We start from the raw sequence: 13,268 nt of genomic DNA on the forward strand, positions 1-13,268 counted from the left end.
CCTGTTTATTCCTCATACTCTGTGCATTGGTGTATAGACATTTGAGCCCATTTGGATTGACCTTGTGTTTACTGTCTACATAACCTGTGTTGTGCCTGACTGCCCCTACTTTCTTGTCACCTGTTTGACTAGTGCACATGGTATGGCACTCACTATTAAATGCTTGGTTTTGCTTGATAGCAGGGCTGATAGTCTTACCCACACAGACATCTATGTTACATGCACCGATAACCCTATTAATTTTGGATTGCTGGGGACAGAAATTTTCTGTATCAATTAATTCTCTGTCCCCACTGTTTAGTTTAAATGTTTATCCAGAAAATCTATGAATTTATTGCTAAGTAACTCAGTCTTTTCTTTGATGGATGCAATCCATCTCTTTTACACCACTCCTTTAGCTACACATTAAACTCCACTACATGCTGGCCTTTACCTTTTGTTCCTTATATAACTGGTAAAACCTCTGAAACGATAAGCCTACAGCCTATACTATTAAGTTCATACCCCAAGCTCTGGAAATCATTCTTCACAGAAAGTACATCCTTTTGGGACAGATCATTTGTGCCAAGATGTATAATAGCATCAACATCAGAATCCTTACTGGCATTCTTGATTATCTTAAGAATACGCCTCTTGTCTCTTGCTCTGGCAATAGCACCAGGTAGACACCTGACCTCTTTCAAAACCTCCATATCCTTTCCTAAATTTACATCCCTTACAATTGAATCACCAATCAGAAGGTGGCTTCTCTTTTTGGATACCGTGCTCTTCTTATGTGACCGATCTGTAATACCTGATTCACACTTTTCCAAAGTAAGTTCTTTATCTCGGACCATTATCCCCTGATTATTTGAGTTATCAGTGTCACAACTACCTTGATCTGTCACTTTAGTCACTTGTTCCGCTTTTCCTCTCTTTCCTTTCCAGGTTCATTACAAGAAAGTAATGCATAGTGAATAGTCATCAATTTTCTTGTCATTAGCTTTCTACTTTATAAAATTCCTGTCTTGGGCAGGGGTTGGACTAAAATACCTCCAACGTTTATTCCAGCCCTGTGATTCTATGTTCCTAAGTTTCTTTGTTCAAACTGTCCAGTTCAGCTCGGGTGCAGTTAATAATTCCAGGAGTGTATCATATTCCACTTATGACTGTCTGACTATAACTTTTTGTTGCTATCATTAAGGGTTAAAATGTTGTACCTTTGATGGTTTTTTTTCTTTCCTTTTTCTTTTATGTACACTGAGAGCATATGCACCAAAACAAATTCCTTGTGTGTCCAATCACACTTGGCCAATAAAATTCTATTCTATAATAGGTATGACCCAAATATTGATGGCTTAGATGGTGTTTCCACCATTGAGTTTGGTTCTTGACTTCTGGGGGAATGGGTTGTTCATAAAAACCTCCTATTAAACACTGAAATAAAAACTTCTTTCTGTTAAACCTGACAGCTGTTGACTTCATACCATATTAACAGCACTATGGAAGTCATTTGTCCTTTTTTCATTATAACAATTTATTAAACTTGTATGTCACCCTTTTATCAATGACTTCTTCCCAGACTTTATTTTAAATAATTTAAATCCCTCTAGCTGTATGTTCCATTTGTGGGTTTCATCCCACCAAGTTTCCGTAATGGCAACAATATCATGTCCGCCCTCATTTACTTGAATTTCTAATTCACCCTGTTTATTCCTCATACTCTGTGCATTGGTGTATAGACATTTGAGCCCATTTGGATTGACCTTGTGTTTACTGTCTACATAACCTGTGTTGTGCCTGACTGCCCCTACTTTCTTGTCACCTGTTTGACTAGTGCACATGGTATGGCACTCACTATTAAATGCTTGGTTTTGCTTGATAGCAGGGCTGATAGTCTTACCCACACAGACATCTATGTTACATGCACCGATAACCCTATTAATTTTGGATTGCTGGGGACAGAAATTTTCTGTATCAATTAATTCTCTGTCCCCACTGTTTAGTTTAAATGTTTATCCAGAAAATCTATGAATTTATTGCTAAGTAACTCAGTCCTTTCTTTGATGGATGCAATCCATCTCTTTTACACCACTCCTTTAGCTACACATTAAACTCCACTACATGCTGGCCTTTACCTTTTTGTTCCTTATATAACTTGTAAAACCTCTGAAACGATAAGCCTACAGCCTATACTATTAAGTTCATACCCCAAGCTCTGGAAATCATTCTTCACAGAAAGTACATCCTTTTGGGACAGATCATTTGTGCCAAGATGTATAATAGCATCAACATCAGAATCCTTACTGGCATTCTTGATTATCTTAAGAATACGCCTCTTGTCTCTTGCTCTGGCAATAGCACCAGGTAGACACCTGACCTCTTTCAAAACCTCCATATCCTTTCCTAAATTTACATCCCTTACAATTGAATCACCAATCAGAAGGTGGCTTCTCTTTTTGGATACCGTGCTCTTCTTATGTGACCGATCTGTAATACCTGATTCACACTTTTCCAAAGTAAGTTCTTTATCTCGGACCATTATCCCCTGATTATTTGAGTTATCAGTGTCACAACTACCTTGATCTGTCACTTTAGTCACTTGTTCCGCTTTTCCTCTCTTTCCTTTCCAGGTTCATTACAAGAAAGTAATGCATAGTGAATAGTCATCAATTTTCTTGTCATTAGCTTTCTACTTTATAAAATTCCTGTCTTGGGCAGGGGTTGGACTAAAATACCTCCAACGTTTATTCCAGCCCTGTGATTCTATGTTCCTAAGTTTCTTTGTTCAAACTGTCCAGTTCAGCTCGGTGCAGTTAATAATTCCAGGAGTGTATCAGATTCCACTTATGACTGTCTGACTATAACTTTTTGTTGCTATCATTAAGGGTTAAAATGTTGTACCTTTGATGGTTTTTTTTCTTTCCTTTTTCTTTTATGTACACTGAGAGCATATGCACCAAAACAAATTCCTTGTGTGTCCAATCACACTTGGCCAATAAAATTCTATTCTATAATAGGTATGACCCAAATATTGATGGCTTAGATGGTGTTTCCACCATTGAGTTTGGTTCTTGACTTCTGGGGGAATGGGTTGTTCATAAAAACCTCCTATTAAACACTGAAATAAAAACTTCTTTCTGTTAAACCTGACAGCTGTTGACTTCATACCATATTAACAGCACTATGGAAGTCATTTGTCCTTTTTTCATTATAACAATTTATTAAACTTGTATGTCACCCTTTTATCAATGACTTCTTCCCAGACTTTATTTTAAATTCCTTAGTCTAGTGTACGTTCCTGAAATTCCTGGTAGCCCCCCCTCGCCAAGAATTAACTAGGTTTAACTTGTTTAGCTCGATGAAATGAAGTATGTAGATGATCTTGGGCACAAAGGAAAGAGATGTTGCCTAGGAAACAATCAGCCGAGAGAGGGAGGAATTCCCAAGGAGTTAATGGTCAGAGAAAGAAAATTAGAAAGGACCTGTCCTAAATGATGGGAACCTGCCCTAAATGGTAGGAAATTTGTATCTTCAAACTTACAAAATTCAGTTAATGTATTCTATAATAAAGTCAGTGGAACTTATCTAGTCATGTTTCTTGCCTATTTATTCAGAAGGCTGATGCTTTCTTAGATTCACAAACATCAGCTATGTATTGCTACTAACTGCAGTAAAAAAAATAATTTTACTTTTTTGAGACATTGGACTAGTTGCTGCAGTTTTCATGGCAAGATTTTTTGCATAAGTGGCTTGCCGTTCCCTTCATCCTATGGTTGAAAGACAGTGATTGGCAAGATTAAGCAGATGGCTTTGTGCCTAAGGCAGGACTAGACTAGACTTGGTTCTAACCTGATGCTTTAATTACTACAAGTAATCCTCACTTAATTCATTCCTTTTGAAGTTACAATAGAACTGAATGAATGAAAGTTAGGATGAGTCCTGAAAGTTGTGGCCATTGCAGCACCCTTTAGGTCATGTGACTAGAATTCAGATGCTTGGAAGCCTCCACATTTACAACTCCACATTTACAACTTAATTCCCCCTACCCACTTTTCTCCTCTGGTCCCTGCCCTTTTGGCCTATATTCCACCATCACCAGCCATTCTCTCACTGATCTCTGTTGACCTTCACTGTCTTGATGCTGACAGTAAGGCTGTTTTCCTTCAAGAAGGCTGCACAAGGCCTATGAAAGGGAACAGCCTCAGCCATAGTCAGATGTACCTCATCAGCAGAGGGAAGAAGAGGGTGAAGAGGGTGAAAGTCAGCTGGCATAGGCAGTAGTAGAATTCAGGGTGACCAAATGGGCAGAGATAGAGGAGATATCTGGATTTGGGGAATTGAAGTGGAGGCAAGCAAGGCAGGGCAGGACAGAACAAGTATGAGGTCCTAGCCTAATGAACTTGGACTACTGGAATTGCTACCACTAAATAATACAGTCACATGGTATTTTACCTAATAACTACTTCAACTTCCAATCTGAATTAGGGTTGTTAAGTAAAGAATATCTGTAAATTGGCTTTCACAGTAAATATCAGGACTGTTTACACTAGGGACAGAATTATAACATTGGAAATAGTTGTTTAGGCCATGAAATCAAAACTCCTGCCCAATGCAAGAATTTAAATTAAAGCATTTCTGACAGCTCATATAGATGATTGCTTTTCAAATTGTTCTTAATGTTCAGAAGGTTTTCTAATCCTTCCTGTAACTCAAATCCATTGTCATGTTCTCTGGAATGATGGAACACATATCGTAACCATCTTGTTTGTGACACATCTTCAGGCATTTGAACAGTTCTGTCATACTCCCTGTTCCTCATACCCACCCACACGTCTTTCTATGCAAAGTGAAACTTTTTCACTTTTTTCAATCCTTATTCATATGACTTGGCTTCTCGTCCTCTGGCCCATCTGTGGAACTTTTGGGTAGTCTCAGAAATAGAAACAATAATTGAAGTGGGCTCTGATCAATGCAGAATTAAATAGAGCTATTACTTCTTGCTGTGAAAACTATTCTTATGTTAAAATGCCTAGAAAAATCGTAACTCAAAATGTTCTGATCTTAAAATGGCTGCCTTCAGTATTCTGGCAGGAAACAAAACAATGTTTCAAGAGTTTTGCTTCGTAAGAACAAAATTTTGTGTCATTTATTTGATTTATATGTTGTTTTAACTGTTCTGGTATAAGATTAAGGTAATTCATATTTTTTTAAAAAAAGCTGACATAAAAAAACAATAATAAAATCTGCAATTTTATTGGCAGAAAAAATGCATCTTTAGAAATTGTTCTGAGAGTGAAACAAAAGGTAGCTGTTTTGACTAGCATCATTTGGAACATCCCAATAATTCTGAACAATAGCAGTAAGATTTAAATACCTCTTCATAGTGCTTTACAGCCTTCTCTAAGCAGTTTACAGAGTCAGAATATTGCCCCCAACAAACTGGGTTCTCATTTTACTCACTTTGAAAGATTGGAAGGCTGAGTCAACCTTGAGCCTGGTGAGATTCGATCTGCCAAACTCCTTGCAGCTGGTGATCACCAGAAGTAGCCTGCAGTATACTGCACTCTAACCACTCCGCCACTGCAGCTCATCAATATGATTAGATGGTTGCTTTGAGGTTTAAGATTAGGTTGCTTTTCCAAAGTACTTCCACCCATGCTAATAAAGAACCAGGGAGCATCATGTCCCTGCTATTATTGTTTTGTATGAATGAGGTCATACAGGAATAAGTTGTTAAGAAGAGAGGAAGAAAAGCTAAGAACATGACTAGGCAAAAGACTGTGATTCTTGGCTGCCAGCCTGCCTATTTTTGTTGTCTTCTTAATTGCTATGGGGAAATTAGAATTTATATGGATTACAAATATGTTGTGCTATGATTTATTTTGCAGGTAGGTAGTATTTGCATATATTGTATTCAGACACTAATGCTGCTGAGTAATTCTAAAGAACACCAGTATAATGTTGGTTTGGTGTTTTTTTAAAAAAAAATAATTCAAAAATTCAGGAAGAATTCTGAGAATTAATATTTATATATTGAAATAAAGAAGATCTCAGTTGAAGACAGAAAGGGACAGGAATTTGATAAGATTCTAAATTAAACAAACAGTGTGTAAGAAAAGCTATGGGCATTTATTTTTACAGGTAGTCCTCAACTTACAATCAACATTGAGCCCAAAATTTCAGTTTCTAAGCAAGGGTGTTGTTAAGTGAGTTTTACCCCATTTTATGACCTTTCTTGCCCCAGTTGTTAAGTGAATCATTGAAGTTATTAAATTAATAACATAATTATTAAGTGGCTTCCCCATTGACTTTGCTTGTCAGATGGTCACAAAAGGTGATCACATGACCTCAGAACAATGCAACCATCATAAATAAAGGCCAGTATCCAGATTTTGATGATAGGGATACTGCAACAGTCATAAGTGTGAAAAACGGTCAAAAGTCACTTTTTTCAGTGCCATTGTAACTTTGAACTAAATGAATTGTTGTAAGTCGAGGATTACCTGTATTTGATAGTACTTAGCATGGATTACATTTAAGTGTTTTTCTGAAATGAAAAATAAAGGAGGAGCAGTTAATTGTTCCTATTCTTTCTTATGGTGGGAATGCTTGAAACGTTTTGAATTTTGTTCTGATGAAATCCGTAACCTAAAGCTATTTCAAGTGTTGTTTCATCAGAACAGACTAAACTTGAAATAACTTGCCAGAGAGTTTCAAGTAGGATTGTTTTGTTCTGTAGGAAACAAAATGGTTTTTAATTTTGTACATAGCAATACAAGTAGTTCTCACTTACCGACATTCAGCAAGTATTCAAAGTTGCAATAGTTCTGTAAAAGAAGACTTAATAACTTGTCCTCAAAAATCATTGCCATCGCAGCATCTCCATGGCCATGAGATTTGGATTCAGGCACTTGGCAAGCAGCATATATTTACAATAGTCACAACATCCCATTCTCGTGTGATCTGTTTGTGACCTTCACAGCCAGCTTCAACCAACTGAACACAATGGGGGAAGCAAGCACACAAATTTTAGTTGTAAGTGGCAATTTTCAGTTGCATGACATCACACTTAAACCGCAATGATTTCTTTAATGACTGTAGCTGGAGCTAACATCAGAAGATATATTGTGGTCACATGACATTTGCAACACATTGCTTAGCAACAGAGCTTCCCGTCTAATTTTTTTCATTAAGTGAGAACTACTTCTGAAATGCTCCCGGATTGGACTGGATTGCACGATCTGGTAGTGATCATGGCCAGTAGTTCGGCGATCCAGTAGCAATGGCGGAGCGAATCTCTGCCCGCCTGCCTAGTGTCATTACATCCTGGTTTTAACCAGGAGGTAATGTGTTTTTTACCTTCTGCGCATGTGCAGAAGGTTTTGCGCATGCGCAGAAGGTCTGCGCGTGCATGTGATGTGGGCATGCACTTCCGAACCAGTAAGGAAGATAAGTAGATTTGAATAGAATAGAATAGAATAGAATTTCACCCCTGGACTACTTGTTTCTTTTTTGTTTTGTTTTTTGAAAATTTTTATTTTTAAACATAAAATTAAAAAAACCTCAACAAATCAATTCCATTACAACGTGCTGTAAGAGTGTTAATATATCTTCCTGTGCATTCACAAAATAATTGTCTCTTTCATACATATATCTTATACTCATTTTTCCTAACATATCTTTCCATTTAACCAGTTATAGAATAAATCCCATATTTTATAATATTGCTTATCTTCTTGTTCTCTAATTTCAAATGTTAATTTACTCATCTCTGCACATTCCAACATTTTTCTAATTATTTCATCTTGCGAAGGTAACACTTCATTTTTCCAATTTTTTGCAAATACAATCCTAGCTGCTGTAATAATATTCACAATCAAATATTTTATATCTCTAGTATATGTTTCCCAACAGAAAGATTTCTGGCTTAAAGTCAATATGCTTTTTGATCATTTTTTTCAACCACGTGTGTATTTTAGTCCAATATCTTTTAGCTTCAATGCATGTCCACCACATGTGGTAATATGATCCAGGTATCTGATGACATTTCCAACATTTTTCAGATTTGTCCTTAGACATTCTAGCAATTCTTGTCGGGGGTAGATGCCACCTGTAAAACATCTTATACAAATTCTCTTTAAATGCTGTAGACATCGTCATTTATAATTATACATCCACAATTTCTGCCAATCATCTAGGTGTATCCCATGACCAAAATTCCTGCCCCAAACCCCTGCACTACTTGTTATGCCAATTTCATTAGCGTATCTTGCACAAGTCACCTTTTCAAATCTACTTCACAAAGCATCAGAAAATTTATAAAAATTCCTCGTGTTTTACAGCTGTTAACTGAAAAATGAAAAATAGGTTCGTCTTGTTTCTGTAATGCATTGCTTAATTGGGGGAAATGACAACTGACTGCTCTCTTCATTCCAGCAGTAATAGCTGTTCTCACCATCACAGAATTTTCAATTTCCAAAACTCTTCACTATCAGGACTAAAATGCAAAGGGTTTCAGCAGTTATAATTGGTTTATAACTCCAATATTTTTAATATTTTTAAATAGGTCTTCCACCAGACCAGAAGTTGCTAGCATAGATGCTATAGAACAAGATAACCATCAGTGTTCACAGAAAGCTATTATTCAAGCCAAATCATCACAAATAACACGGCTCACAAGTATTATTTTGGCTGAAGATGTTTGTAAGTACTGTCTCTTTCTTCTCTATTAAGATTTTATTAAGACTAAATTTTAAGCAGTTTTTATAGATACAGATATAGAAATCTATAGATATAGATTTCTACATCTATATACTACTAAAACTCTTGTGTCTGTTTGATTATTTGCAACCATTTGGATAAAATGGTGAATCATACAGCAGCCATTTTTGAACCAACACACTTCAAATGGGCTAATTTACAGAATGTATTCAAAATCTGGAACCCATGATTCCTGTGGGATTGAAATTTGGCAAAGTTAAGATAGATTCAATGCTGTACATGTAACAGTATGTATGAAGTGCCCCCTTTGGACTGTAAAAATGCCATGGATCTGTGGTTGCTTTGCCAGTGATTTCCAGTTGTGTGCATGCTCATGCATCAAAATGCAGCTAGAAGCAGTTTTGAAAGAGCCATGCTACCTGCATGATCCAGTTCAGTTTGTTGCAATGTAAGATTATAAACCCACAGGGCAGTGAAGGAATTGGCATGCTTAAAGTCTGTAGAGATTCTCAGCCATCCAGGTCATGGTTTTCCCAAAGGTGCTTTTCAGGAGGCAACTGGACTTCCTTGTTTTTTCTTTGAAGACGTTTTGCTTCTCATCCAAGAAGCTTCTTCAGCTCTGATTGGATGTTGGAGAATGGATTTATATTCCTTGCAGACAGCTGGTCATTTGCATCCTTTTAGAGGGTTGTTGAAGCACTTGGAGGTTTATCTATGTCCTCAGGGTCACTTGAGTAATCTTCCTGGTTCCCATAGTCTGCAATTTTTCTCTGGAAATCCATTCCTACTCTCATACCATTCAAAGGGTGTTCATTCCAAATTATATTGCTAAAAGTCTGTAGAGATTCTCAATCATCCAGGTCATGGTTGTCTCAAAGGTGCTTTTTCAGGAGGCAAGTGGACTTTCTTGTTTTTTCTTTGAAGACATTTTTCTCTGGAAATCCATTCCTACTCTCATACCATTCAAAGGGTGTTCATTCCAAATTATATTGCTAAAAGTCTGTAGAGATTCTCAATCATCCAGGTCATGGTTGTCTCAAAGGTGCTTTTTCAGGAGGCAAGTGGACTTTCTTGTTTTTTCTTTGAAGACATTTCACTTCTCATCCAAGAAACTTCCATTCCCCACTATCCTGTCAGAGCTGAAGAAGCTTCTTGGATGAGAAGCAGAACGTCTTCAAAGAAAAAACAAGAAAGTTCACTTGCCTCCTGAAAAGGCACCTTTGGGATAAGATTATTATTATATAGCAATTCTGGACAATATTCCTGCACAGCATGGTAGGTCATAGTCCTAGTCCTAACCATCTAGAGCATTGATGGCTAACCTTTTTGTCATAGCATGCCAAAAAGGGGGGAGGGGAGGGGGGTCATGCATGTGCGTGCCCACACCCATAATTCTATGCGCCCCACAATTCTTCTTCCCCCCCCTGACATGCGATGGCCCAGTAAAACTGGGAAGGCCCGTTTTTCTCTCTTACCTGGCTCCAGAGCCTCTCTAGAAGAGGCTCCGGGGAGGCTGGGGACAGCAAAAAAGTCACTTCCTGTCCACCTGGAAGTTGGTAAACGGGCCGTTTCTGGCCTCCGGAGGGCCTGGGGAGGGGTGGGAAAGGCAGGTTTCCCACTCCCCCAGATTCCTAGAGCGGCTCTGGAGCTGGGTAAGAGAGAATAATGGGCCTTCCCAGGCCCTCTGGAGGCAGGAAACAGCCTGTTTCCCTACTTCTGGTGGGCCCGGAAGGCCTGAAAATCAGCTGGCCAGTGTGCACATGTGCACCGGAGCTGAGCTTGCATGCCCAGTGATATGGCTACACGTGCCACTTGTGGCAGGCGTGCCATAGGTTCACCATCATGGATCTAGAGGTACTGCATTACAGAATGCTGTGCTAAACTGCTGACTGTATTAAAGTTCAATGTTCATTGGATTAGTAACAATGTTTTCTTCTTTTTCATCAAGTTACTGGCCAGGTCCTTCGCTGTGATGCTATAGTTGATGTTATTCATACTATTCACATAGTATCTACAACAAAGGAATTATATCTTGAAGATTCACCACTGCAGCTGAAAATTCAAGCCCGAGATTCTGAAGGTATCAAATGTATCCTGGATTCAACATTTTAATCCATAGAAGGATAGCACTTTGCTCTTTCATGTGTATATTTAGATATTGCTGATTTACTTTTGTTTAGATATCAGTAATACTTTAAGACAATTTGTCTTACTTTTGTGGCATTAAAAAATATGCCATAAAAATAGTAAATTACTATTATGCAACCTTGTATACCTGTATCTTGTATACACTTACTCATTGAAATCTCTTTTCTCTATGATACATTATAGGAGAGGCATCCAATCTTGGCAACTTTAAGATCTGTGGACTTCAACTCCCATAATTCCCCATCAAGCCATGCAGGCTTGGGAATTCTGGGAGTTGAAGTTCAAAGGTCCTAAAATAGCCAAGGTTGGACAGACCTGTACTATATTATTACATATTAATGATTTTAAATTATTTTTCCTTAAATTCAGGAAGTGGCACATAGTGGACATTTGTAAATATCCTCCAGTATATGAGAATTAACTTCCAGGATAGAAATTCTATGTGTTTTATTCCAAACAAAGTTGAAGGAAGATGATTTATATCATGAACAAATCAGAGATTTGAATTTTCCTAAGATTTATTGTGGCAACTTGTACTGAGATGTTTGTGATGAAGTTCAAAAATATTAAGCAATTATTTACAGATAATTCTTTTTTGCAAATAAGCTAACTTTAGGCATCTCATTTGCTTCATGAATCACAACTGTGACGAATATCAAGGAACATTTATTTTTAGAGTAAATGCACTTTCTGCATAACTGTTTGTTGTCAGTAATAGGGATATTGCTAGGATTTTAAAAGCCAAATGTAAGTTGCAGATGGATATATGCATTCGATCATGATATTTGATCATTTGGTGTTTGAAGTCAGATTGGGATCATTTGCATATACATATAGTGTCTATTGAATAGAAAATGTGCTTGCAAATAATTAGCTGCCGTTTCACTTTCTGTGGTTGATGGTGCATTGACAGTATTACTAAAAGAAGATTGTTTCCCTACCCTTTCTAATTTTCCCTAGTTGCATTTTTAAATCCTTCCATTAAAAAATCATATTATGTATCTGATATTATTATATTTATAGTAATATTTTACGTCTTGTATTATATTTATAGAATATTTAATACAAATTTCTATTTTCTGTGAGATAAATGAATTGTGTTCTGCCTCTATTCCTTTTTCCCAGGTCATTACACTTAGTCATGTTGCCAGCTGCTCCTGAAAAAGAGTTTACCTGATCATTTTATGTGTGTGCAGTTCTGCTTTATTTTCATTGTAATTCCCAAACATTTTTGTTGTGCAGATAGTTTGACAAATGAAGGAAAACTGTCTTCACATTCTAACTGTTTTGATGTTCCGTTATTTAAAGGAAACACTTTTAGCACATTGGCAGGACTTGCTTTTGAGTGGACCATTGTGAAAACGTCTGCAACTAATGAATTCTCAGATTTCCATAATGCACTACAGTAAGTTTAATTTATTCAGTTGTTAATATGTGCATAAATGTAGACCTGTAGGTAAATGACTACATTTGAAAATGATGAGCTTTTTCCCATACTTGTGCTAGCTTCTTCTTTTGCCCCTTTTCCTAGGTAACAATTAAAACTCAGTCTTATTCTCTCTTTTTTCTCTTCCCTTTATTTTTTTTCTTTTGTTTTAGATACCCACAACTTTTGTTACCATGCACATCTGTATATGTGTTCATGGTCATACCCAAAGGTGCTTTTTCAAAAGGCAACTGGACTTTCCTTGTTTTTTCCTTGAAGATGATTCGTTTCTCATTAAAGAAGCTTCTTCATTTCTGATAGAGATTGCAGTAAACTAGAGCTTTTAAAATATCCAGATATAGTTCTGTTACAAGAATATTTGTTTAAAAGATATGGAGAAAATATTTATTTTTCTAGAGTTCTACAGATGCATTTCTAGATTCCCACTATATTTGACTGTGTTCTTCCTTACCTCCATACATTAGTCTTTTGAACGTTTTATTAAAGGCCAGTTAACTAGTCTAATTATAGTTGATATTACTAATTCACAGTTGTAATTAATTGCAGTTCCTACATGGGATGGATATTTAGGGATGGTTCGCCAAAGAGTTTTTGAGAACAAACTACAGAGCTTTCATGAGAATAGATTGTCTCATCTATCTGGTTCTAACTAATAGTGCTATATTGTTGCTTTCATGCCAAGTACTCAAACTTGTCCAGTTAGTATATGCTTATGTTGAAAATTGTAAGACAAAGAAGCATTGTAAAGAAGTATCTGTAATTTTAAAAAGTCATTCTAGTGAAACACACACACACACACACACACACACACACACACACACACACACACACAGTATGTATATCTGGTGGAGGCCGCATAAAAGTGGCATTCACTGCAGGAGCTCTCCTCTTGTAAAATAGCTTATCTGCAGAAGTAGCCCTTTTATCATTATCTTTTGGAAGCACATTAAAGCTTTGGAGGAATAATATT

The 13,268-nt window shown here is 37.0% G+C and overlaps 1 protein-coding gene across 3 annotated transcripts in view; it reads left to right on the top strand.

Annotated features, from left to right (window-relative positions):
- Nucleotides 1-13,268, top strand: part of NUP210 (nucleoporin 210) — a 119,771-nt gene that overhangs the window by 26,874 nt on the left and 79,629 nt on the right. For all 3 annotated transcript variants that reach the window (XR_009153077.1, XM_058165748.1, XM_058165749.1), the window contains exons 2-4: nucleotides 8,549-8,685; nucleotides 10,652-10,783; nucleotides 12,160-12,256. Coding sequence is in view for 2 of the 3 variants with exons in the window: in XM_058165748.1 (XP_058021731.1) it covers nucleotides 8,549-8,685; nucleotides 10,652-10,783; nucleotides 12,160-12,256 (366 nt within the window). In the remaining variant the exon portion in view is untranslated. The remainder of the gene's footprint in view (nucleotides 1-8,548; nucleotides 8,686-10,651; nucleotides 10,784-12,159; nucleotides 12,257-13,268) is intronic.

This window comes from Ahaetulla prasina, chromosome 2 (genome assembly GCF_028640845.1).
Source record: "Ahaetulla prasina isolate Xishuangbanna chromosome 2, ASM2864084v1, whole genome shotgun sequence".
Taxonomy (NCBI): domain Eukaryota; kingdom Metazoa; phylum Chordata; class Lepidosauria; order Squamata; family Colubridae; genus Ahaetulla; species Ahaetulla prasina.